Consider the following 26,070-nt stretch of genomic DNA (forward strand, 5'->3'; position numbering starts at 1 on the left):
CTGTCTCAGAAAAATAACAAAGCTTTTCACCTTTTCCCAGCAAATTCTTGAAATTGTTATCATCTTAGCAGTTCAAACATTCTCAGTTCTAAAACTTGGATTTGTTCACATCTTTCTAGGATTAAAAAAAAAGTAAAAAGTCTTTAAAATATCCTGTGTCCAATTCAAGTTTCAGAAATTGGATTTTAAAAGTAGAAGAAAGAATATTACAAGTCACAGAGGAGAGCCAAGATATCTAAACATGTAGCAAACAACCACACAGGGCCTGTACTCTGTGCATGCTGTCGTTCCCAAAGCTGAATCCAACAAGGCTTAACACTACGCAGACCTTCTTCCTCCCTCAGTTCAGCAAGATTTCAGTTGTAAGTAGTGTAGCTGGCACTGAGACCAGATCGGGCTGACTTGGAAGCCCAGATTGCTTCCTTTCTACCCCCTGTCTTGCAGGTGCTATACAAAACACAAAATGATTTTTTTTTATGTGTACAGAAGTATACCTGTGTGTCAGCTTTTAAGACCATGCCCTAATAATTGCCTTTAATTAAAACAAAAGAAGAAAGGGAAATTCATCCAGTACCTATTTTGCTCTTGTTGTTGAAACCTGCTCAGTCTTGAGGACGCAAAGACAAATACATAAATACAGAACAGACATGAAATATGTACTAGGTGCAGAAGGATGAAAAAAAAAAAACCACAAAAACATGTTGTTTACAGAAGATGGGAGAAGCAGAGGTCTTAAAATGAAGACCTTACTTTTCTTTTAAAGGGCAATTTTTATTTGTTTCTGAATTAGTCTAAACATTGTGATAAATAGTGCCCAGGATCAATGTCTTTTTTGGAGAGGTTGGGGCATGGAGTGGGGGCACATGGGTGGGTTTTTAAGCCACTGAGAAAATTTTCCATCGTCTTGTGTGTTTGAGTCTGCGTTACCACAGATTGAAAAGCAGTAGCTTTGAAAACACAAAGAGAGGCACATTTACATCCTCTGTATCGTCAAGTGTGCACTGGGTGGTTCTCACCCAGCAGCTTCTTATAACTTGGGCTCCACTTCCTGTGTGCTCTATGTGACAGGGTCCTCCCCTTCTGTGGTGAGGAGCCCGGCTGCTGAAGGATGTTTCAGTAAGACCTCAATTGAGCCTGCCTTAGCCATACATGAGCAGGCAGCATATACAACTTTCAGAAATTGGTTATATTTTCTTATATTTCTCTGGAAGATAGCATAACTGGTCTGTAGATGAATAATACAGCTTGTTTATTGTGATTAAATCCATTCAGAATAAAGGGATCCCTCTGGATACTCAGTTATTTGTGCTAGTGGACAAGGGAGCATTGGTTTGAATAACTGATAGCAAATGTAGCAAATTAGTTCCTGTTAAGGAGTCCCCCATTCCAGCTTTAGGAACTGTGGCCCCATATCAGCAATGGAGAAGAGCAAGTGAGTATACACAGAACACATGCTGCAGGGGCGCCTGGGTGGCTCAGTTGGTTAAGCGTCTGCCTTCGGCTCAGGTCATGATCCCAGCGTCCTGGGATCGAGCCCTGCATCAGCAGGGAGTCTGCTTCTCCTTCTCCTTCTGCCCCTCCCCCTGCTTGTGCTGTCTCTTTCAAATAAATAAATAAAATCTTAAAAAAAAAAAGGAATGCATTCTGCGTTACTCTTGATTCTGGGTAGTTGTTGCTCACATGGGAGTTTGTGCTGTAGCTCGGTCCAGCCAGATGTAGGGAGTTCCTCCGTTCGTGGTGACGTGGTACCTGATCTTGAGCCCATTTTCTAAAACTGACAGTATTGTCATGCCAAAGGATAGTGTTACTCTGTCTTCTGGGGCCGTCTCCTATCTTGTGCCTGTCCTGTAGCTCTTGGTGATGGGGCCATATCGAAACCTAGCGGGGACATAAAGTTGCCAGGATATTCCTAGGCTAAGGACGCCTCTGTCATGTGGGAAAGGTTGCTGCTTTCAGCAGCAGCAGGGAAACTTTGAGCAGAAAACCAGTGCTGGTAATCTTTCTGCACAAAGCAGAAGGTGGTCATGTAAGAAAATCTATACCATACTGTATTTAAAGGAAGAAGATCTCAGGGGCACCTGGGTGGCTCATTCATTAAGTGTCTGCCTTCGGCTCAGGTCATGATCCCAGGGTCCTGGGATTGAGCCCCGCATCAGGCTCCCTGCTCAGCGGGAAGCCTGCTTCTCCCTCTCCCACTCCTCCTGCTCGTGTTCCCTCTCTTGCTGTGTCTCGCTCTGTCAAATACATAAATGGAATCTTTAAAAAAAAAAAAAAAAAAGAAGATCTCAGAAATTCAGAGCTAAATGGAACCTTAAACGACCACCTAGTCAATCTCAAGAAACAGTCCTGGAGAAGTAGAGATGACCACTGGTTTGAGTTTGAGGTATCACTACTAACTTACCCCAATTGTTTTGTGGCATTTCCTTTCCACATAGGTGTGTGTAAATATATATGGGTCTTAGGACCACTTTGCCGAAAATCACCTTAATTTCTGTATCTTTAATATAAGAAAAATCATCATAACATTCCATGTGTTTTCAACTTTTACTTTATTTTCACTGATTTCTAAATATTTGATAATAGGATATAATTTGAATTTCTCTCCTCCCCTGTGGGACGGATCACTTACTTAATTCTTTCAGGGTTGCCAGTAATCAATGTTTGTAATTCCCAGTCCTGACCGTGTAATGTAGTGGTGTCTTATCCAAGGAGAATAGATTAATGTGTGTGTTTGGGTGGGGGTGGAGTTTAAGACTTTTTTCAACTATGCTTAAGTTCTTTTTTTTTTTTTTTTAGATTTTATTTATTTATTTGACAGAGAGAGACACAGCGAGAGAGGGAACACAAGCAGGGGGAGTGGGAGAGGGAGAAGCAGGGGGAGTGGGAGAGGGAGAAGCAGGCCTCCCGTGGAGCAGGGAGCCCGATGCGGGGCTCGATCCCAGGACCCTGGGACCACGACCTGAGCCGAAGGCAGACGCTTAACGGCTGAGCCACCCAGGCGCCCCTATGCTTAAGGTCTTTGCTGTAGTATTCTTATTCTATACTTACTGTAGTATTCTTGTAAATACAGGCTTTAATCACTAAAAAAAATTTTTAAGCTGAAAGTCAAACCTCTGTGTTACTTCTTCCAAAAATATCTTAAAAGGGTTGTTGGGTCAGTATCCTTCGATAAGATGCCTCATTTAAACACAGTTTTTGTTTACTTTTTTCCTTCTTTTTATCTTTGTTTTGTTTGGGGTGTGCAATAAAGTAAGTTTACTTAGTAGATGCCTTTGATTTAAGATCCTAAACTCCCAAGGATCTTAGTGTAGTGCCTTGACCCTATCTCTGGATTTGGAAGAAGTCCTTGGGATATAAGAGCTACCCTTGTACCAGCTGCCAGTGAAAAGCAAAAGTGAGCAAACAAACCCTTAGGACAATACCAAGGAAATGTGGCAAAGAGATCTTTTTCTTTTTGACATCTTGCAATTTTAACCAACCAAGCAAACAGACGAACCCCAAATTTAAGAAAATGAAAACACTCTAGATTTTATTTGCCTCCTGCTGGAATTTAAACTTAGAAGGGATACCCATCAGAATTAATTCCAACTTTTCACTGGTCAGTATCTCAGCATTTCACCTCTTTATTCTAACTAAAACCACATCTATCCATTCATTCCATCGTCTTCATTAGTTTCTGAATTGATTTTTTTTTTAAAGATTTTATTTATTTATTTGAGAGAGAGAACATGAGAGGGGGGAGGGTCAGAGGGAGAAGCAGACTCCCCGCTGAGCAGGGAGCCCGATGCGGGACTCGATCCTGGGACTCCAGGATCATGACCTGAGCCGAAGGCAGTCGCTTAACCAACTGAGCCACCCAGGCGCCCTGAATTGATTTTTAAAAGGCACACTAGCATTCACGATATTGCCTCAGAGGAAGGAGTTTCTTGAATTGACTAGAACAATACTTCTGAAACCTGAATGTGTATTTGAATGCCCCAGACCTTGTTAAAATGCAGGTTCCAGTTCTACATACGTGGGTGGGGACCCAGAGTCTTCACTGCTAACCACCTGCCGGGTCATGCCAGTGCTGTGGGTCTGTGGACCACACCCCAAGTGGCAAGACCCTAGCACACTTTCTTTGGGAGTTTAGTAATATGTGTTACTATTAAAAGAGAGTTTTGTGACCCAATAAGGTTGGGAAATTCTGTTATAAACAATGTTACACAGCTGTCATTTGGATTTATGGGAGCCTGTGGCTACTAATGTATCCTTGTGCATTTCCTAGAGGTAGACTTTTTGCATGGACCTGCTATGCAACTAGTATTCCCTGTGACATATATATAGGAAACTTTACCTTATAGACTCTGTTCTGAAAAATAATTTCAAGGAGTCTTTTGAGTCCATAATTTAATTTAGTACCACCTTTTTAAAGAAGCGATAGGCCCCTTTTGAATGAGGCATTTTACTAATCATTTAAAAAATCTGACTCTTAAATCATTTTAAAAAATACTTGCAAAGGGAAAATTTGAAGCTGATCTGGTGTTGTGAGTGTGATTTTGTGTGTGTGTGTGTGTGTGTGTGTTTTCACTGCATTTCACCTTTGTTATGGATTATTAAAGCTGTGAGTTCTCGAGAAAACCTTCTTTAGCTGGATTTAAGGATGGGATGCATCAAGTCAGTAGAAACAGCCCCAATACTTAAGAACAGTCTACAGTATAGCACATAGTCAACATGGGTAGTGTATTAATCATGCGGTTTTGCCTAGTGAGTTCATGCTGTGTGGGAACTAGCACCTTTTTGTGGACCTTGGGTCTTTTGAAGTTGAGATAGCATTATTGGTGACATTTATTAATCTCTAATGAAGTGCTGGTATTGTTCTAAATACTTTTTAATATGTTCTCAATCACCCTCAGAGGATTATTGGTGCCCCAGTCATACCCATTCTACAGACCAGAAACTGAGATCCCTAGAGACTTAGAAACTTTTCCTAATGTAGTTTGGTAGAGCAGATTTTGAACCCAGGTGGTCTGGGTGCCATCAGTGTAAAACATGCATTTACTAATTGGTTCTGTTACTGTTTTAACCACCGTTTATTGACGGATGACCATGTGATCACTACTTTGCATACATTATATCTCGTTCATAAAGTTAAAAAGGCAACGTCTTCCTGTCATGAAGAAATTGAAGGAAGTGTAGTTTGTTAACGATTGTTGTTTCACAATATAAAAGAAAGACTTGCTCATCGCACATAACTTGGAAAATGGTGAAGGGTATGGGCGAAATAAATGACCTGTATGTCATCTGGAGAGATGCTGTAAGAAACAGCAATTCTCTTCATTATAGACGATATACACTTTATATATTGTGAAAGATACACATATTACTTTCACATAGTAGACTGTACACATACATACATATATATTTTTTGAACAAAATCCTTCCTTTAAGGTGATTTCATAAATTTACAATTAACATAACTCAAATTTTTGTCATGAAATCCTAACTCCATTTTTGAACTTAGCGACCTCTCTGCTTTTTCCCCTGTGAAATAGATACCTTTTTAAAAGCTCTCTGAAAGTCTAACTCAGCCTTTGGGATTGTAATTAAAAGCAGCAAACGCATTTCTCCCACCTTCGGCGAAGGCTCTTGGCCACACCTGATACGCTGGCGAGTGTGTTTGGGTTTGGTACGCGGAGGCTTTGCTTGAGTTTAGAGTTTCCTCCCTGACGTCCCTGGGACGTCTGGAGCCACCAACCTTAGCGGCTCTGAGCAGTGAGCGAGCTGTCAGCCTCCGAGCAGGCTCTGGCCGGGAGTGCACCCAGCGTCAAAGCCGTGAATAAGCGATTTCTGCAGTTTCCGTAGCTGAGAGCCTGTGTGATTCTCCGTGATGCTCAGTCACACCCCAGTCCTGCTCTGAATGTGGCTGTTTTTCAAAGAGAAGGATGGTAGCTAGAGGGGAAATAGCAAGATTTTGGAGTCTGGAAAGCCTTCACATGGGTATGTGTGCACAGAATGAATTATTATATTGTGGCGATGTTGCTGATTCCACTGTTTCCTTCCAAGTTACGCTGCTTTCTCTTTGCTGCTTCTTGTCAGTTTAAGTGTGTCTGTGAAAGCTCATTCATCCTAGTGCAGCGTCCTGAGGGTACTTTTAGTTGTGGATACAGTAAATCAAGGAAATTGGCTTTGTTTATGGTATAGCTGTTAGTGTGAAATGGAAAATAAGAAGCAAGCATCCTGTATGAGTTATGGATCTGGTTTTTATTGTGCTGGTGTTTCTTCTGTTACATGAAATTCTTTTATACAAGAGTTTATTGTTGGGCTGTATATAAAAATGTTCCTTGCTAATTTGGGGTATGTAAGGCTCTCAGTTGATTTCTGAAAAAGACTGTTTACTGTTTTCAAAAGTGTATTGCCCTGTATTTGGTTACTGCACTGTTCTCCCTCTTACTTTTCAGTACTTTTGTGAGTGTTGTCAACTAAAGTAGTTCCTCTTTAAATGTGAAGGAAATGTGGTGCTCTCACCCTAAAAAGTTATAGATTGTGATCCATGTATTCTTTAAAAGGAGTAAGAAAAAAAAAAAAACTACTTCACAGGAATAATTTTAGCCAACTGCTACAACGTGGATACAGTAGGATGCCTTTTTAAAAGTCTTGTCTCTGTTTTTGCCTTAAGTCAATGCCAGTAACTCAGACTGAAATGAATGAGAATTGCAGCTGACAGCTTGAAGGCTGCCTTGGGCCTCACTGGGGCAATACAGTTTAGAGTTTGTGCTTCTTCCTTGTTTTAATTGGTTTTCTGTGTTGGCCGAGAGCAGACAGGGATGTGGTTATGGCTTGTGTGTCTGGCAGACTGAAAAAACAAGACCAGCGTGTACGCCCGTTTCACTAAAAAGTTGCCCACTGATAACTGCATTCAGAGCACAGACCTGCCTACCAGGGGCTGTGCTTGTCCACTTCAGTAACTGGGTACCATGATCCTGTTGTCTGCTGCGGACCAGATGAGGCTGGAATGGAGAACAGGGGGTGCTGGCTGCCCCACTCATCCTGAGCACCAGTGGGTGGATCTGTGTGTTTATTACAGCCGAGCCAGCCACACCAGCGCGTGGGAGAGCAGAGGTGGCCAGGCGGGCAGTGAGGGGAGCCCCCGCTGTCCTGCTCCTCTCAGCATTCCTCCACTCCCTGGGCAAGATTCCCAGTCTTTCTTCCCACACTCTTGCAAAGGCCGAGGGAAGGCCTGACCTAGCCTCTGGCTGTGAGTGGAATGCTCTCGATGTAGCTAAAGAAAGAGGCGCAGCATGGCAGAATCTTCTGTGCAAGGCTCTGCGCTCGCGTGCCGCGCCCCCCTCCCCCCCCCCCGCCGTGTTGCATGAGGCTCCCCTGCTCCTGCCCTGCCGCCGCAGGTGGCTCTGTTCCTTCGATGAGCCTGGCTGGAAAGAAAAGGAAGGAACTCTCTTTAACTGGGAAGGCTGGTTCTGTAGGAATTTTCTCTTTTCCGGCTCTGAATGTTTACTGGCTCAGTGTGTTCCAAAGACTTTTTCATATACTTGCTATACTAAGCATATATATATATAATGGAAATGACAGCAAACACAGTATTTAGTCAACTTTAAATGATATGCCAGCATAAGATAAAATACTGAGTTTGCTAAATTCTGGGTTCTGTTTTATTTGAGCACCCAGATTGGGCGGGGGGCAGGGGAGGGGTTGGGGGACCCTGAGGGACAGCCTGATGGCCCTTCTCTCAGGAGGAAGCTCCAGCCAGGGACAGGCAGGGAGAGGGTGGGCCCTGGGCCGTGGTCCCTGTGAGCCAAGTGAGGGCAGGACTGAGGCAGGTGCGTAGCAAGATTGCTTTGGAGCCAGACAGACCTGGGTTTGAATTCCAGCCCCACCACCTGGGAGCAGTTACTTAACCTCTTTGAGCCACAATTTCGTCCCCTAAAAACGGACAGTAATAATTCCAAGATGCTCACAAGGCTTGACCAAGATGATTTATATTAAGTGTTTAGCGCAGTGCCTGGTACACACTAAGAGTTCATTCCGGGGATGTGGGGAAACCAGATAGGTTCTTGCTCAGGATTTGCGCAGCCAGCCAAGAAGCAACCATCAGGAGCTGCGAGGGGGTGGTGAACCCCGCCCAGAGAGCCGTCGGGGGGTAGCCAAGTGGGGGAGAGGAGTCCAGGACAGATCCACGGGTGGCAGCATGGTGGACCGGGGAGCCATAGTCAGAACCAGAAACCCAAGGAAGAGCAGCAGCTTGCTAAGAGGATGCCAAGGGACAAGCCAAAGGTAAAACCTGAGGGTTCATGGCAAGACACTGAGAAACTGAGAGCCTAAATCCCATGTCTGAATCGGAGACGGGACAGAGGGCAAGCTTCCAGAGTGGGAGGAAGCTGGGGTCTCTCCATCTGCTCTGCTCCCAGGGGAGAGTGGAGCTCCGGGAGACCTCGGGGGTGTTGTCTTGGGGATACGAAACCCTGGTATCTGAGGGCTCTGGATACCCACTTGGCGTATGAGCACAAGCAGACTCTTTTCCAAATGATACAGAATATATGTATATGACCCAACTCTAGGGTAAGTTTTGGCCTTAAATTGAGAAGAGGGAAGATGATTCATAGGTAGTTTAAAACAAAACTCATTAAACCATTTGCAGAAACAAAATCCACTGTCGGGGGTTTGGTGTAAATGAAGCCCAGTTGTGATGTAACTTATTCGCATCACCAACCACTCCAGGCAGCAGAAGTCAGCAGTGGCCCTAAGTTGAATCCAGATGAAAAGCTATATGCTGGGAGAATTATTTTCAAAAGACCCATAGACACTACTAAAGGTTATCAGTGAAGGCTAGCATGTCCATTTCTAGGACCCTTTTTGATTCTATTGTCAATACATTTAAAAGGCTCAAAAATACTATTTATGGGAAATGGTTTGCAGGTCTTGATTAGGCATAATAGTGACTTTCGTGACGGTAACATTTTAAATTCTAGATATGAAAGCTAATCATTCAAGCCTTTCACCCAGTCAAGTGACAGTGACTAGTAAGCATGTTTCTTTTCCCTAAAAAGTTCTTTTACCTGGGAGAGGGGTGGGGGCAGATATAAAGAGATAGGTACATGAACAACTAACCAGAATATTGTAGTTAAACAGCTAAAATATAATAACATAAGTGTGATGAATATTTTAAAGGTGGTAAGCCCTACCATGCTTCTGGAACATCAGAGACAGAGATTGTTGCTGCAGGGGATCAGGGAATAACAGGGAGGAGAGCCAAAAAGTCATGGAACCCATCACTAAGAAGTGGGAGCCAAGCTGCCTCAAAGTCGACGAGGCAGAATCTGATTGGCTCTTTGGATGAGAATGTTGCTCCATGTGGAGAGGGTGGCATGGACAAAGGGATTTTGTCCTTTTTGTTAATATAGGGAACATTCAGTGGTACAAAGTAGCTAAAGCAGAGGTTTTCACCAATGAGATCAGGGTACGTTGCTCTCCAGATTGTGACTTGCTGCATGGCCAAGCCACAGAACCCATCCATCCTAAACAAATCCATGTGGGTGGTTTACGTAAGTTTGGCCTTCAAGTCCCATGGTTCCCACAGTTAGCCAGGCATCAGAATCACTTGGCATGCTTTTGGAAATCAGTTCTCAGCAAACATCCCACTCTCCCTGAGCACTTGGTTCCGTGGTCCAGCGTAGGACAGGAATCTTTATTCTAAACATTCCCCAAGTGATTGGGAGCCATCCCCGTTGGATGCACGGGAGCCACTGAAGAGGAAGGAGTGTCTCGTGTTTTGACACTGAAGCGAGCCCCCTGGAACCGGGTTTGTCCCCTCTGTGTGCGTCTCCATGGCTCAAGAGTGGCTCTGGGTCGTTGGGGTTTCAGCCCCTGCAGCGGTGGCTCTGTGAGAGCTGCTCACACCCTGAGCCCAAGCTGCTGGCCTGCCTCCCTCCCCTGAGTTTGCTATTTCTGGTCTGAAGATGGGAAGCGAGGCGGGCTTATCTCGAACCTGAGGAAGTCTTGAGTGACCAGCAGGAGGTTTTCTAAAATATATGTTTTGAACAGATTATTCAAAGTGTAGGAATTCCCCTGCAATCAGCCAGGTTTGGTGAGGGGAAGTCCCCCCAGAGGAGTTGCCCCGCGGTGGGAGGAGGGCTGCTCGGTAGGTAGTCCGTGTTGGGGTGAGGTGCATCATGACAACGGCTGACATCCAGTGACCTTCACATCAAGTGGCTGATGGTGAAGCCCGCTGTGTTCGTTCTTACCTTCTTTTTATGTAACAAAACACTTCCACATGCACCCTGTCACTGGCCCTCCCCACGGACGCCTGAGACACATTAAGAGATGCGTCATTTTTCTCCATTGCAAATGAGAAAGTGAAGACTCAGGGAGCTCAGGGTCTTTTTCTGTGTGGCCTTGCTTGGACCCACACCAAGGTCTCTAGACTCCCAGACCGGTGCTTTTGAAATTCCATCCCTCTGCTCAAAAGCCCTTAAACATGCAGAAATAAGCCAAACGGGAAATAGACGGGTTGTGTGTCCTGAGAAAAGCTCCCACCAGGACATGTTTTCTGTGTGCGTAAATCAGACTCCTATAGGAAGTCCTTACCCTTTGGCACATGTTATAAAACAAAATTTTCCATTGTTGGTGATGTTTGATATTTCCTGTCATAAAAATTCACCTTTGGAGTCTGTAGCGAGGTTTCATCCCTTCACCAATGCAAAATATAAGTCCAGACAGAAGAATGTCTGTTGCGTCCCTGAGGAATGTTTCCCTTAGGAATGTGGAAGCTGTTTATTGTTGGCCTTTAAAAAAAAAAAAACAAACAAAAGGAACCTTAGGTCATCTCTAGTTGTATTATCTCTGTATTTGCAGCGGTCCTGCTGACTTAAAAATATTCTGTGCTCTATGGATGTGTGGCTCTCTCCAGTTGTTCCTAAAGCCACATCTGGCCGGGCTGTGCATGTGGCCTGGGGAGGTGACCGGTTCACTCAGGAAGTAAGCAGGGAACCGGGGCGGGGGTGGGGGTGGGGGAGAGGAGAACTCAGAGCTGAATCTCAAGGTACGACTGCAGAAGGGACAGGGCTAGGTAGGGGATGCCACAGGAAGAAGGTGGCCCAAGTGCAGTGCCTGGGAGACCCCCAGGGAACAACAGCCTTTCCAGAAGGACGCTGACTGTGACAATTCAACAAGAATGTTAAGAATTCATTTTATACAGACTTAGAATATTTCTGTGGATTCACTCTATGGAAAAAGGTGTGTTTCAGAATTGATCCGAGCCAGAGCTATGTGCTAAAAATCAGTATGCAGAGCTTTTAGATAGGGAAGGATGTTCTCTTTGGGCTTGAGTGAAGCTTTTTTTTTTTTTTAAGATTTTTTATTTATTTATTTGACACAGAGAGCACGAGCAGGTGGAGTAGCAGCTAGAGGGAGAAGGAGAAGCAGGCTCCCTGCTGAGCAAGAAGCCCGATGTGGGGCTCGATCCCAGGACCCAGGATCATGATCTGAGCCGAAGGCAGTTGCTTAACCGACTGAGCCACCCAGGCGCCCCTTGAGTGCAGCTTTAAGAAGTGCTATGGAAAGAGAACACACCGTGTCTGCTTTCATATTACTGTATCTAGGGCTTTGGGGGATTTTAAAAGTGACTTCAATCCACAACAATCTTTGCTCCATGTTTCCAAGATTGTATTCAAAAGTGGCTTTTCCACACCTATGTATTCAACAGAAGAAATACATTTGGTGAGGATGTGGAGAAATTGGAGCCCTGTGCATTTTTGGTGAGCATATACAGTGGGGCAGCCACGGTGGAAAACAGTATGGAAGTTCCTCCAAAAGTTAAAATAGAGTTGCCATGTAATCCAGCAATCCCCGTTCTGGGTATACATACCAAAGAATTCAAAGCAGGGTCTCAAAGAGATCTGTGCATAGCCATGTTCACTGCAGCATGACTCACCATGGCCAAGAGCGGGGAGCAACCCAGGGACATCCACAGATGAATGGATATAGAAAACACGGTGTGTACATACAATGGAATATTATTCTACCTTTAAAAGGAAGGAAGTTCCGAGAACATGCTACACACACGAACCCTGAGGACATGATGCTAAGTGAAATAAGCCAGTCACAAAAGGATGAATGCTATATGGCCCCACTTAAAGTATCTAAAGTGGTCAAAATCATAGAAACAGAAAGTAAGAAGGTGGCTGCCAAGGAAGGGGGTAGGAAGAAGGGAGAATTAGTGTTTAATGGGTATAAGGTTTCCATCTTGCAAGATGAAAAAGTTCTGGCGATCAGTTCACAACCATGCGAATACACAACACTGTTGAACTGTACAGTTAAAAATGGCTAAGATGGTTAATTTAATGTTATTGTGGTTTTTTTTTAAACACAATAGAAAGGAGGAAAGGAAGGAAGACATTAAATTTACTCTTTTTATTATTAGAATATATTCATTTCTCCTAATTTTGCTGAAGGTACATATTGAGAATTTATCGTAGCTCCACATCATGCAAAATTCTCCCAAAGAAAAAGTCACCATGACTGACCTTAATCTATAGTTGAAGATTTTGAGGCCATTAGGTTAAATGAGACTACACTCACTTAGTGAGGAAGTGATCAGGTGGAGTGAAGAAGCCTGCGATCCACGTGGCCCGTGGCGCAGACCTGCTGTTTGTGCAGAGGCCTGCCCGGTGGAGGTGACCGTGGGCTTCGGCACACAGTGGGAGAGAAGATCTGCTAAGTAGAGTGGGGTCGGATTGCAGAGGGCCTTGAACTGCTGCAGGAGAATTTTGTCAGGATGCAATTGATAACTACGATGTAGTTTCTAGTGAAAATGATGAAACCGATGTTTTAAGAAGTTCACCTTGGATAAGTCTCGGGAATAAAAGGCACAGCATAAGGAATATAGTCAATGATATTGTGATAGCGTCCTGTGGGAACAGGCGGGAGCTCCACTTGTGAATATAGCACAGTGTTATCAAATTACTATGTGGTGCACCTCAAACTTAAGGAACATCGTGTGTCGGGCGCCTGGGTGGCTCATTTGGTTAAGTGACTGCCTTCGGCTCAGGTCATGATCCTGGAGTCCCGGGATCGAGTCCCGCATCGAGCTCCCTGCTCGGCGGGGAGTCTGCTTCTCCCTCTGATCCTCCCCCATCTCATGCTCTCTCTCTCTGTCTCATTCTCTCTCTCAAATAAATAAATACAATCTTTAAAAAAAAAAAAAAGGAACATCGTGTGTCAACTATACTTAAAAAAAGAAAGAAAAGGTACAGACAGAAAACCAGTTTACCTTGGAAGTGAGCTGTAGGATGGCTGGCAGGGAGCCAGGTGGGGACGGCAAGCAGGAAGACCACCGTGTGCATCTGGCCTTGCACCCAGCTCTGTGTAGCCCTGTTAAATAGTGAAAGATCTTGGAACTTTAGCTTTACTCATCAGCAATTTGCAATTCAGTTAAAAACCAATATTTTGAGCGCCTTTTCTCTGCCAGGTATTATGCGAGGTGCCAGGGATACAAAAACGGACTCTGTCCCTTCCCTAAAGGAAGTTACGGTCTCAGAAGGGCAACACACATGTCAAGACAATGTGTATGCACGGAGGCCACATCAAACTGTAGCACTAAAATCCCTCCCATCCAGACAGCAGACACTGAAAACCCCAACTCCATAAAATTTGTGTAAATTATAGGACAGAAACAAGGAGTCCTCAACTGAGAGGGACTTGAAAATTGTGAAGGGAAAAGGATAAAACAGAAAATCAGATCTTGGCAGACCCAGTTGGGACCCGGGATCAGGAGTAGGAAGAAAAGGGAGGCAAGAGGGACAGGAGATGGGTGAACATTGCTACGCTCCGGAATGCTGTGGAAGTACCAAGATTGAGATAGTAAGCCATTTTTATTCTGTCCAGTCGTCTTTGCCTTATCACTTAATAGCAAGGGTAGTCCTGGCAGAGGCAGCGCCAGCAAGGAGGAGCGAGGACATTGGCTTGACTGCTGCCACACACGCCGTGTCCTATTGCGGCGTCAGTTACTCATCTGGAAGTTGGGGAAACCAGCAGTACCCACCACATAGCATTGCCGTGAGGATTATATGGGCCGAGTCACGTGAAACAACACTCTGTGCCTGGCGCATTGTGATGCTGAGGGAAACCATCTTGCACTTGTGCAATGTTTTTCAGTTTATTCAGATAGTGCTTTTATGTATCATTTCACCTGAGGTTCACAGTAATGTAACAATAAGTTACTTGTTGAGGATTTACGAATGACCCCGGGCGATGCCTATTACTATCTGTATTGGACAGTTTGGCAGATGAAACATTGAGAAAGAAACTTGACCAAGGACGCAAACTACTAACAAACAAAACACCAGAAATGATTTTTATGCAGCACTGTTATTTGAAGCCAAGTCTGCCTGCCCCAAAGCCCTGCTCTTGGACTATGTGTTGGTTGTATTTTCATCCATCCAGCCAGGAAATAGTGCCTGTGTGTGCCAGGCAGTGGCCGGATACTAGAAATACAGTTAAGAACAAAGCTGACAGTGGGCACCTAGGTGGCTCAGTTGGTTAAGCGACTGCCTTCATTCGGCTCAGGTCATGATCCTGGAGTCCCGGGATCGAGTCCCGCGTCGGGCTCCCTGCTCAGCAGGGAATCTGCTTCTCCCTCTGACTCTCCTCCCTCTCATGCTCTCTGTCTCTCATTCTCTCTCTCTCAAATAAATAAATAAAATCTTTAAAAAAAAAAAAAAAGAACAAAGCTGACAAAATCACTGCCTTTATGTAGTTTGCATTTTAGTTGGAGAGACAGACAACACACAAAGTATATTAGATGGTCAGAGATGCTGTGGAGAGAAATGAATCCGGAAAGAAGAGCAGGGGTGGAGAGAGGGGTGGTTTTGAACGGGCTGGTCAGGGAGGGACTTGCCTGAGTCTCGTGTGCTTGGGGGAGGATATCAGGCCCAGGGAACAGCGACCCCGGATGGGGGAGAGCCGGGCCAGGAAGAGAGCAGCCAATAGAGCCAGAGCTGAGTGACAGGGCTGGGAAGTGCAGAGTGTGTTTGCAGTGGGGTTGGGGGGCCCATCTTCAGGGTCTTGGCCTTTCTCCCCTGGATGGTTTGGAGTGGTGGAGTGACAGGATGGCTCTAGCTACTTTGGGGAGAATCACAGCTAGCAGGGAGGGGCTGCTGGAGTGACCTGGCTGGAGAGATGGGAGAGCAGTGAGAACAAGCCAGATTCTGCACCTGTTCTCAGGGGTAGTCAGGATTTGCTGATGAGCTGGATGTGGGATGTGCGAGGCAGAAGAAAAAGAATGACCTCTGAGTAGATAAAATGTGTAAACTTACTCCCATTTTACAGACGGGAAAACTGAGGTTGGAAGAGGATAAGCACCTGGCGCCAAGGTCATTTAGCTAGAAAGTCAGTAAAGCTAGGGTATTTGCCCAGGTATTTTTACTCCACATTCCTTAGGCTTTCACCGCAGGCCTCCTGCCCTACCTCACTTACCCACTGGAAGGCTAAGTCAGCTGACCCCACCTAGCCCCTAGAACCATCTTGTTTCTGTAATGATTAGTAAACATTAATCCACACTGTGGAAATCTTTCTCATGGTGCAGCTCAACCAGAGATAGTTTTCTAAGTGTTTATGAAAGCAACTCAGATCATTCAGTAGATGAAAATTTCCAGACAGCTTTATGCCACTACCTCTTGTGGAGGTTTAGCATTTTTTCAATGGAATCCCTTTCTCATTAGACTCCTGTAAATTGTGAGTTTGTGCGTTATCACCACTGGCTTATTCCCCCCCTTACTGATTTTCGTAGCAACAGCCAGATCAGATGGTAAAGACTTCTCCCTGGAAAATGGTGTTCAGTGGGTGTTTGAGGGAAAAAGTGTCATTTTCAGGGCTTTCTTGTGGACAGGAGGCCCAAGTACCTTTCTTTTCTTGGCGTTTCCCTCCTTTTGGCTCCGTAGCCACGGGTGAAAAATGATAGGACGAATGCCATCTGTACAGGTTGTGCCAGATCAGTGTTGGCTAAGGCAAGAGCAGTAGAACAGTTCAGCCGTTGGAGGGTAGCTGCTGGGCCTGGTAGTCCAGCAGCCACTCCAAGGCTTCCGGTGGTTTAGTGGGGTTTTTTTGGTTTTGGTTTTTGGTTTTGGTTTTTGTAGTCTAATAAGAAAGACTCATGCGTGTACAAAGTTTATATTTGCTTCCTCAAGACTTTCTCCCTCCACCCCTCTCCCCCAAGTACACACACCAGGAAAGTGCCCTAGACTGGGTGACCTCATGTTCTCTGCCTGCAAGCACTCTGACCACAGCATAGGAGGCCGAAGTACCAGATGGTATCCAGGTTCTTACACAGCTCACGCACATTTCTCAGACAAGGTGGCCTTTCTCCAGGGCCCCACTCAAACCGCCCCCCCACCCCCCAGCATTGGGCAACAGACACACCTCCAGCATCGCACTCCAGAGGAATGCCCTGCTGTGTGGCATCGCCTCCCACTGGGGACGGACACACACTCGGGTGCACACGCACACATGCAATTGGCTCCCCGCTGCCCACTTGCCTGCACTCCCCTCGTCTGGACCACCTGCATTGCCATGGCCAGGTGCTGCCTCTCTTCCCTGATGAATCAGTCAACAAGCTAGGGGTCTGCCAGGCATTGCCAAGGGTCTGGAGAGCTTCCGTCTGCTTCTAGACTTTGTGGTCAGCCCCAGGGACGTTCCTCCCCTGCATCCGTTCATCCTTGAGGCAGCTCACTTGTAGGTACCCCTCTCAGATACAGGCTCTGATCTTCCCTGAATGAGACTGAGGAGACGGAGGGTTGGTTGGAGAGACTGGTACCGAGGTGCCGCACCAGGGAATGACGAGGAGAACTGAAATTCAAGGATGTTGTTTGTGCAGGTCGAGCTGACAGCAGAGCAATGGAGGATGAAGTCAGTGATGACTTGGAAAATCCCGTTACTGGTAGAATTAACAAGAAAGCAAAGTCAAAGAAGATAGTGTGGGGACACCTGGGTGGCTCAGTCAGTTAAGCCTCTGCCTTCGGCTTGAGTCATGATCACAGGGTCCTGGGATCAAATCCCGCCATCAGGCTCCTTGCTCAGTGGGGAGTGTGCTTCTCCCTCTGCCTGCCACTCCCCCTGCTTGTGCTCTCTCTCTCTGACAAATAAATAAATAAATAAAATCTTAATAAAAAAATATTTGTAAAACAAAAAAAGAGGCCAGTGTGCTGGGAAGGAGGAAGGCTGGTTTGAGATCGCAGTGGGAGAGTGCTCTCTGCTCTTGCCTTTTGCAAGGACTTGCAAATCTGGATTTCTAGTAACTACCCTCAGGGGACAGGTCTTGTTTCTCAACTAAACAACTTTTTTTTTAAATGAGATATTTCTATTCCTAATTTTGTACTAAGTCTTCAAAATCTGACATGCCTTTTACATTTGCAGCCCATCCCATCTGGACGAGCTGCATTGCAGGTAGTCCACAGACCTGTCCAGCCCCAGACCATGGCCCCAAGCTCTGCATACCAGGCCCCATGGCTTCCCTCCTGTCACTTCAGCCAGGCTGCTATCGTGAACAACTTTTTAAAAGAAACATAGTCTGGGGGCACCTGGGTGGCTCAGTTGGTTAAGTGTCCGACTCTGGATTTTGGCTCAGGTCACGATCTCAGGGTCATGAGATGGAGCCCCACCTCGGGCTCTGTGCTGGGCATGGAGCCTGCTTAAGATTCTCTGCCTCCCTCACCCTTTGCCCCTCCCCCCACTCCATTTGCACACACACACTCTCTCAAAAAAATTAAAAATAAATAAATAAAAGCAACACAATCTGTAAACTGAGCCTAAAATTCTTACACTAAAACAATGATAACTATTGAGAAAGATTTGCAACAATGGGTGGTGATCAACACCATGAAAATTAGTTCTAGGATCATATTACCTGTGTCAGATTCTTAAGTTTTCCTCACCGCGCACAGACAGGACTACAATTATGATGATGAATTCAGGCCAAGTAAAGGAAACTAGGGAGATACAGGGAGTACCTCCAGCCCCTCCCTCACCCGACTGTGGCAGGGTCCTTCTCTAGCCCGGCTCCCACCACATGCGCTGCCATCATCACAGAACCCTCTTTTAGGGAGTCCCAACCATGAATCAAAGATGCTAGGAACTTGACACACACCACCACCTCATTCTCCAAAGAGAAAGAAAATAGTTTGTACAATAGAAGGAGGAAGCTCAGAGAGAGGAAGTTGCTGGGTGTCCCATGCCTGTAGGGGGGCAGGGCTAGAATTCAGACCAGGCTCTGGGACTCTCAGACCCGTTCTATAGTGTTAGGGGGCCTGTCTTCAAAACCTGTTGCTTCCTACTCAGAATCCTGAAGGAGCTGCCCCACTGCTCACTGTAGATCCTTGAGGCACCCCTACCCCCCACTTTACTTTTCAAGTCTCATCTTCTATTAGATGGACGGGTGTCCATATACCGTGTGCTTCAGATCGAGCCACATTTTGTTCTCAAGAGTCATCTCAAGTATCTTAACAAGCCAGCTACTACCACGAAGGCTTCCTCTGTCTTCTTCACAAGGAATGTTCTTTCTCTTTATAATTCCCTCTGCTGGATGACAGATTAGCCATGGTGAGAGTAGCCCACTGTCCCAGGAAGAAGAGAAATCTGAATGCCAAGGTGGGCAGTCCAGAATGCTGTACCTATCCTTAAAAGATCTTCTCTCCTTTTTGGCAAAGGTGCTATCTCATTCCTAACCCTGGTATCGTACGTTTCAACCTTTTCATATTATGGACACCTGGAAAGAATGACTACGTGTTTCCACTTAGGACACTATCAACACCTTTTTTTTTTTTTAAAGATTTTATTTATTTATTTGAGAGAGAGAGAATGAGAGAAAGCACATGAGAGGGGGGAGGGTCAGAGGGAGAAGCAGGCTCCTCGCCGAGCAGGAAGCCCGATGCGGGACTCGATCCCGGGACTCCAGGATCATGACCTGAGCCGAAGGCAGTCACTCAACCAACTGAGCCACCCAGGTGCCCTATCAACACCTTTTGATTTTAGTAGCACCACTGCCTTGAAGGTGAAGGATGGAAGCCACACGCTTTTTAAAAATGATTATATTTTCATTTCTTTATCTCCTCAAGCTTACCAACACAGGACTTAGAAATATGATCTGTGTTTTATGTATTTTATGTCCACTGTGTAGCACAAATTGCCAGGCAGATCACACATAGTTTACTCAGTATCCTAAGTGACAAAATAATGCTCTGTGTTAACATCGGCAGTCTTCTCTGAAACGCTCTCCTTCCCGCTCACTGTAACACTCGACCCCGGCTCTGCGCGTGACTGCTACCTTTGGATCGATAGATCTGTAGGAGTTTTCTAAAGAGGCCTTATTCTGGGTACGACACAAATGATTGCTTCCCCTTGGGGGCATGTTCTCAAAGGTCATTTATTTTGTCATTAAAATTTTTTTTTGTTAGCTGTGTCCTTTTAACCATAAACCATGCCATTTCTTTTCTAGTTTCTTCAGATGGAGGTGCAGAGTCTGCGGCCTTAGTGGATGACAACGGCAGTGAGGAGGACTATAGCTATGAAGACCTGTGCCAGGCCAACCCCAGATACCTACAGCCGGGTGGGGAGCAGCTGGCCATCAACGAGGTACTGGGGTCACGCTCAACAGTGGCGAGCCTTGGATGCTCCATTTTCAGGGGGCAGAATCACTTCAGACTTTGCCCTCTTGGTTCTTCTTTTCCTCTCTCTCTCTTTTTAAAAAGATTTATTTATTACAGAGCGAGCGAGCATGAGTTGGGGGAGGAGCAGAGGGAGAGAATCTCAAGCAGACTCCCCGCTGAGCATAGAGCCCAACGTGGGGCTCGATTCCTTATCCCTGGGATCATGACCTGAGTCGAAATCAGGAGCCGGATGCCTGGCTGACTGAGCCATCCAGTGGTGCCCCCCTTGATTATTTCTTACCAAACATATTCTAAAACCTAGAACTCTGACATTCTAGCATTTTCGAGGATCGTTTAAGTTTTCCAGATAACTAAAGCTCGCTCACCGCTCTACTTAATAAAGGCAGCGACTGCTGCTTGGTGTTTGGGGAGTGCTTTTCAGTTTACAAAATGCTGTTCCTAACATTATCTCAGAAAGATCTCACAGCCAATCTAAGAGGTAGATGTTAAAATTGCAGTTATTACCCGTATTTTAATATTCTGAAACTAAGAGGCTGTGTCATTTGCTAGTAAAAGGCAGAGCTGAAATTAACCACGTATTTCTCACTACAAATCGGGTGTTCTTTCCACCACTGTGCATCTTCAGCCCTTTTTATGGAAATCTTTCCAGAAGGCACTTACTAGCTTTTGGAGTTCTTGAATTGAGCATGTGGAGTGTCAGTTCTCAGTGAGTTAGCATCTCCGTTAGTAATACCAGTTGTTGCTGTAGAATATGATGATGTCCCGGGGTGCTGAGGGGACCTGCAGCCATCCACCCCTGTGGCTGACTAACAGGTGAGTTGTGTCTATCCTTTCCTTTTTAAAGTAGCTGTTAAATATTTGTAGATCAGGCTGTGTTTTCTTGAATGGTTGTAGATGATAAAGTTAGATTAAAATTTTATTCAGACTGTGAATGAAGTCTGAAGAGTAAGTTCTAGGGGAAGTCATGAGGGTCTGGCAATAAAGCATGTGCATAATCATTAGAGGCCTGGCTGCGTGTTGTCTGCTCAGAAACCATTTTGGGGGTGAATATTCCAGATATTCACATTCATTAGGTAACTGACATATAGATCAGTGAGCCATTTTTATACTGTCTTACAAAAAAAAAAAAAAGTAGATTTGGGGTTTCCTTTAAGAGCGTATGAGAGACGCCCACCTCGTTTTGTTTTCCATAATACGGAAACTCATTTTGTGTAACAGTCAAATGTGAAGTATTGACCACAAGCCAACAGTGTGTGCACGTATGAGGTAGAAAGTGGCCATGCCCCTCCTGGGAGAGCACGTCCCTTGCCCTTCTGCCTGCCTGGTTTTGCACTAAGCACGTGTCCCCATTACAGCTGATCGGTGATGGCAGTGTGGTCTGTGCAGAAGCCCTGTGGGACCACGTGACCATGGATGACCAGGAACTGGGCTTCAAGGCAGGAGATGTCATCCAGGTTCTGGAAGCCTCTAACAAGGACTGGTGGTGGGGCCGGAATGAGGACAAGGAAGCCTGGTTCCCCGCAAGCTTTGTCAGAGTAAGTGTGCGGCGCTTACAAGCCCTTCTCACGACGGTCTGTGGGGGAGCGGCAGAACCGTGCTGTCAGGCTCAAGTCCACTCAATCAGTGCAGGTTCAGTTCTCTGTAATCATTTAAGTGAAAGCTTTCAGAAATTAGACTGGATTGAAGGAAACATGTCAACCATGGTCATCTGGTTGTTTGGCATTGCTGCCGTGCTTGGAGCCCCGGGCCCAGCCGTGGCTCTGCCGAGGACTGGAAGACTTAGCCTCGGGCCAGGCTGTCTTCCTCACGGCCTGGAGAAGTGGAAGTCTGGGGGGCCTTCCCCCAAGTCACTTGTCACCTGTGTGTGGCCCGCAGTTGCGTGTCAATCAGGAAGAACTGTCGGAGAATTCCAGCAGCACCCAGGGCGAGGAGCAGGAGGAGGATGCCGGCAAGAACCGCCACAAACACTCGGAGAGCAAGCACCAGATGAGGACCAATGTCATCCAGGAGATCATGAACACTGAGCGGGTGTACATCAAGCACCTCAAGGACATCTGTGAGGTGAGACCCCAGGCCCGGTGGCCCGGCCACGGTGGTCCTCAGTCAGACCCTCATTTTATATACGTACTTTTTTGTAGTCTTCCCTTCTCCTTGCCCCTTTCTGCCCCTGTGGTCCCTGCACAGACTCCGCCCTCATTAAGTACTTATCTGCCCTGGTGAGCATCGGTGGCTCTCTGTTGTAGTCCGTTTTCTTTTCTGGGCACTATGCAACTATCTCTCTGAGGACTGACTTCCCGAGGTTATTCAGAGTGAACGACTTTCAGAGGAGGCAACACCCTTTCAGTGAAACCCACGTAATTTTACAAAGGTCTGTCACTGTTTACAATCCCACTACATCTAATCACTGACTCACAGATTAGGTTCTGAGTCATGTAGATGCAGACCAAAAAGAAAAGAAAAATCGGTTTTACTTAGTGACATCCTAGGCCATGTTCTGCAGTGTCATGGTATTCTACTGTGCGGTAAATTCTATTTCTCCCGTGATATTCTTTGTCTCTGTGGGTTCTGTATGAGCCTGATGCTACACTGGTGTTGGCCCTGTCTCCTCATTCCGCTGTCCTGGCTGTGAATGCTGAGTTCTGCACTCTCAGCTCAGCTGCAAACATTCAGCGCTGAAGACAAGCTGAAGCGAGACAAGTGCCCATTTTGGAATCGGGTTAACTGGCCCCATAAAGATTGAGCAATGTTTATCTTATTGATGCTAACAATCTTGTTCCATGTAAGTGTCTAGTTAAGGGAGTTTCTTTAAACTGCCATTTTAAGAAAATAAGTCATGGCTAATGATTGTTGAGCTTTGACTTTGTGCCATCCCTCAACCTGGATTAACTTCTACAAACGCTCTCATCAGCTGGTCCTATTATCACCACCCCCCCCCCATTACAGATGAGGGAACTGAGGTACATAGCAAGTAAAGTGGTGGGGTTGGGATTTAAACCAGTCTGCCTTAGAGCCTGTATTTTGAACCTTTACATTGTCTTTCTGTTAAAGTTCATACCAAATAGTCAGCGGTATGTATTTTATCAGCCAGGCCACTTAGGCTGTGTAATTACAAGATGCTGATGTGGGGATAAGTATTACACATATTTATGGCCTTTCCTTCCCACCACACTAACTCCTACCCCAGCCATAGTACAACTAGGGGGAGAATGAATAGTACACTAATCCGTGCAGGCCTTGGATTAAAGATCTGCAGCTTTATGCTCTATATAGAAAGTAGGTGATGGTGGAATCCTTGGGTAAGATCTTTTTGGCTCTTTGCCGTGACACTGAGCCGGCTGCATGAGCTGTTCAGCAAGCTGTGGCTTTCTGTATTTGACAGGTCTTCTCAGCTGTGAAATGAAATTAGGGATGGGAGAATGATTATCTTAAGAGTTTAGAAAAAAGTGTGACAGTCCCAGTGTTGGAGCTTTAATATTTGAAACCAAGCAACTTTGTTTCAGGAGCATAATCTGAAAACTTTATTATATAGTTTCTTGCTTTACACATCCAGCCACATGCACCTGTTCTCTTCCCTTTTGTTTTTAAAATATTCATAGCACCCTGGAGTCACGGAGGTATGTTTATTCCAACAGGGACCCGTAGGGTTAAAATAATTTTCTTTCATTAAAATCCCTTCCACGGGGCGCCTGGGTGGCTCAGTTGGTTAAGCGACTGCCTTCGGCTCAGGTCATGATCCCAGGGTCCTGGGATCGAGTCCCGCATCGGGCTCCCTGCTCTGCAGGGAGCCTGCTTCTCCTTCTCCCACTCCCCCTGCTTGTGTTCCCTCTCTCACTGTGTCTCTCAAATAAATAAATAAAATCTATAAAAAAAAAATATTTAAAATCCCTTCCACGATTAATGGCTTTGGGCCCGAAAAGCTATATTATTCAACTAAATAATTTCTGTGACTCTGCAGATTAATTTTTAAAAGTTTACTTTGCTGTTTTGCAGGGCTATATTCGACAGTGTCGCAAGCACACGGGAATGTTCACTGTTGCACAACTAGCCACCATTTTTGGAAACATTGAAGATATTTACAAATTCCAAAGAAAGTTCCTAAAAGACCTTGAGAAACAATACAATAAAGAGGAACCTCATTTAAGTGAAATAGGATCCTGCTTTCTTCAACATGTATGTCACCTGTTATTTCTTATTAATATAACATCCGGTTAAATAATTTTGAAATGTTTCTCCATTCTAGAAAGGAGTCCTTCTTGTTCTGTTTTGTTTCTTGCTTTGTTTGCTGGATTAATCTCCTAGGGAATGGAGATGTCAGCTGTAAATTAAGTTGCTTGGCTTATATGGTTAGTCTTTACCTAAATACCTCCAGATTTCAGAATCTTCCCGCTTTTATGCAGCTTTGAGGGTTTTAGGAGGTTGTGTTTGGAGTAATTTCTCATAATACCTATTAAGGGACTATTGTATGTTAAGCAGTGTTTCCAGGGTTTGCTTATATTAGCTCGGGTACTGCTACGGAGAAGGTATGATTATTTTCCCCATGCAGAAACTATAGCCCAGAGAGTAACTGACGCAAGGTCACACCTGAGTAAGGGGCAGGTGTGGATTCAGACCGAGGTGTGTGGCTCTGGGACCCCTGCTTGGGGCACTGAAAGTGCCTCAGAACAGTCTTGTGATCATGGCGAGCTTAAAACTGGGGAGCGACTGCCTGTGTCTAATACTAAGAGGTTTCAGAGGAAGGAGACTTTATTCCCAGCCCAGTGGGTGTAATCATTGGACTAGTGACAGCAGTGACGACAGCTACCTCCTTGGGTGGCGGTACTGACCACAGTGACCACACAGAGGCAGTGGAAGCCGAGTGGACCCTCCGGAGTGGGTTAACTTTAAACAGCTGAAAATAACACTGTGGTGGCCGCAGCAGCCCGAAGATCAGCCCCACGAGCGCACCGGGCCTGTTTGGCCAGAGCAGAAGGTTCCAAGAGAGAGGCTTCAGAGGTCAGCGAAGGTCAGGCTGCAGGCGGGGCAGGGCCTAGGGAAGGTGGAGCCTCTGGACTGTGTGGGCCTTGCGGCAGAGTCTAGCTGAGGGACGAGGTGTGGCTGCTGTGTTCCGGGCAGAGGGGGCCGGGGTAGGGGTGGCTGCAGTGGGCATGCGGAAGGCCAGCCATGTCGGCGTGGGAATTTCTGAGAACCAGCTGACGAAACTGGTCTTGGGGAACATCGAAAAGCGGCAGTCCGAACCGCCTGCAGGTTGTTGGGTCTCAAAGAATTGATGGGTGGGTTAGGCAGGTAGGAGTCTGGTGGGAGACCTGTCGTGTTGAGCATGGATAAGGACAAACCGTGGGGCGGGCGCAGGCTGCAGGACCCACAGCTGTGGGCAGGGGAGACGACTGCGAGCCGGCAGCCCGGCCGCCACGGAAGCCAGGGGAAGCCCAGGCCGTGTGCACGGGGCTGGCAGGGCGGCGGCAGCCTGCGAGCGAGAAGCGGAGGAGAAAGGAGGTGGGCCGGGGGCTTTCGATCGGACGTCAGAGGGGACAGTGTGTGGAAGCCAGGTGGTAGGATGTTAAAGAGGGGCGCAGTGAGGGGAGCGGGTGGTGGCTTCGAATGCTCACTTGGTCATGGGCACGACCACGTCTATCAGAGGACGACGGGGAGAGAGTTGGATTTGTGCCTAGTGCCTGCCTTTTCCTTAGAGCAGAGCTAGGGCGGACACGGTGGTGCAGCGGGTGCCGCTCTCCCAGGGAAGCCACGTGCGACTTTTGGGGTACACGGAAGGGGCCTTCGAGTGGGACCAGGGCACCGAGTCCTAGAGCCCCCACCCCGCAAAGATAGCCCCTCCTCCCTTCCAGCCACTCCCACCCCAGTCTGTACATTACCCCCCCTCCCCCGGCCTTAAGACATCATGGCCCAATGCCTGCCGATAACCTGACGCCGCTGCGCTTCCCTTCCCAGCAAGAGGGCTTTGCCATCTATTCCGAGTACTGTAACAACCATCCGGGCGCCTGCGCCGAGCTGTCCAACCTGATGAAGCAGGGCAGGTACAGACACTTCTTTGAAGCTTGCCGCCTGCTCCAGCAGATGATCGACATCGCCATCGACGGCTTCCTGCTCACCCCAGTGCAGAAGATCTGCAAGTACCCCCTGCAGCTGGCCGAGCTGCTCAAGTACACCACGCAGGAGCACAGGTGAGGGCGGTGCGCGCGCCACGGCCCGACGCGACGCAGCCTCTCTCGGCCGCGCGCCCTGGGTCCCCGGGCCGGCACTCAGGGCTGCGCGGAGCGGCGGCGGCAGGCGGGCCTAGGTGTCCTCCTGACACTCTCGGTTAGCCTCATGGAAGAAATTGTCACCTTGCTTAGAATGTTCAAGATTATGAGGTCTTGAAACAGGGTCATTGAAGAGGCTCCAGAATATCCATTCCTAGAGA

The 26,070-nt window shown here is 46.5% G+C and overlaps 1 protein-coding gene across 4 annotated transcripts in view; it reads left to right on the top strand.

The window, feature by feature from the left end:
- SPATA13 (spermatogenesis associated 13) overlaps positions 1-26,070 on the top strand; it is a 141,542-nt gene that overhangs the window by 103,253 nt on the left and 12,219 nt on the right. For 2 of the 4 annotated variants that reach the window (XM_035003674.1, XM_035003675.1), the window contains exons 5-9: positions 19,481-19,617; positions 21,008-21,187; positions 21,528-21,713; positions 23,643-23,822; positions 25,599-25,831. In XM_035003674.1, the coding sequence (XP_034859565.1) occupies positions 19,481-19,617; positions 21,008-21,187; positions 21,528-21,713; positions 23,643-23,822; positions 25,599-25,831 (916 nt within the window). Of the gene's footprint in view, positions 1-5,029; positions 5,980-19,480; positions 19,618-19,879; positions 20,466-21,007; positions 21,188-21,527; positions 21,714-23,642; positions 23,823-25,598; positions 25,832-26,070 lie in introns of those variants that run through there. The other 2 variants (XM_035003676.1, XM_035003677.1) reach the window with 2 other exon arrangements.

The sequence above is a fragment of the Mirounga leonina genome, unplaced genomic scaffold, assembly GCF_011800145.1.
Source record: "Mirounga leonina isolate KUSES-001 unplaced genomic scaffold, KU_Mleo_1.0 Mir_127, whole genome shotgun sequence".
Classification (NCBI taxonomy): Eukaryota; Metazoa; Chordata; class Mammalia; order Carnivora; family Phocidae; genus Mirounga; species Mirounga leonina.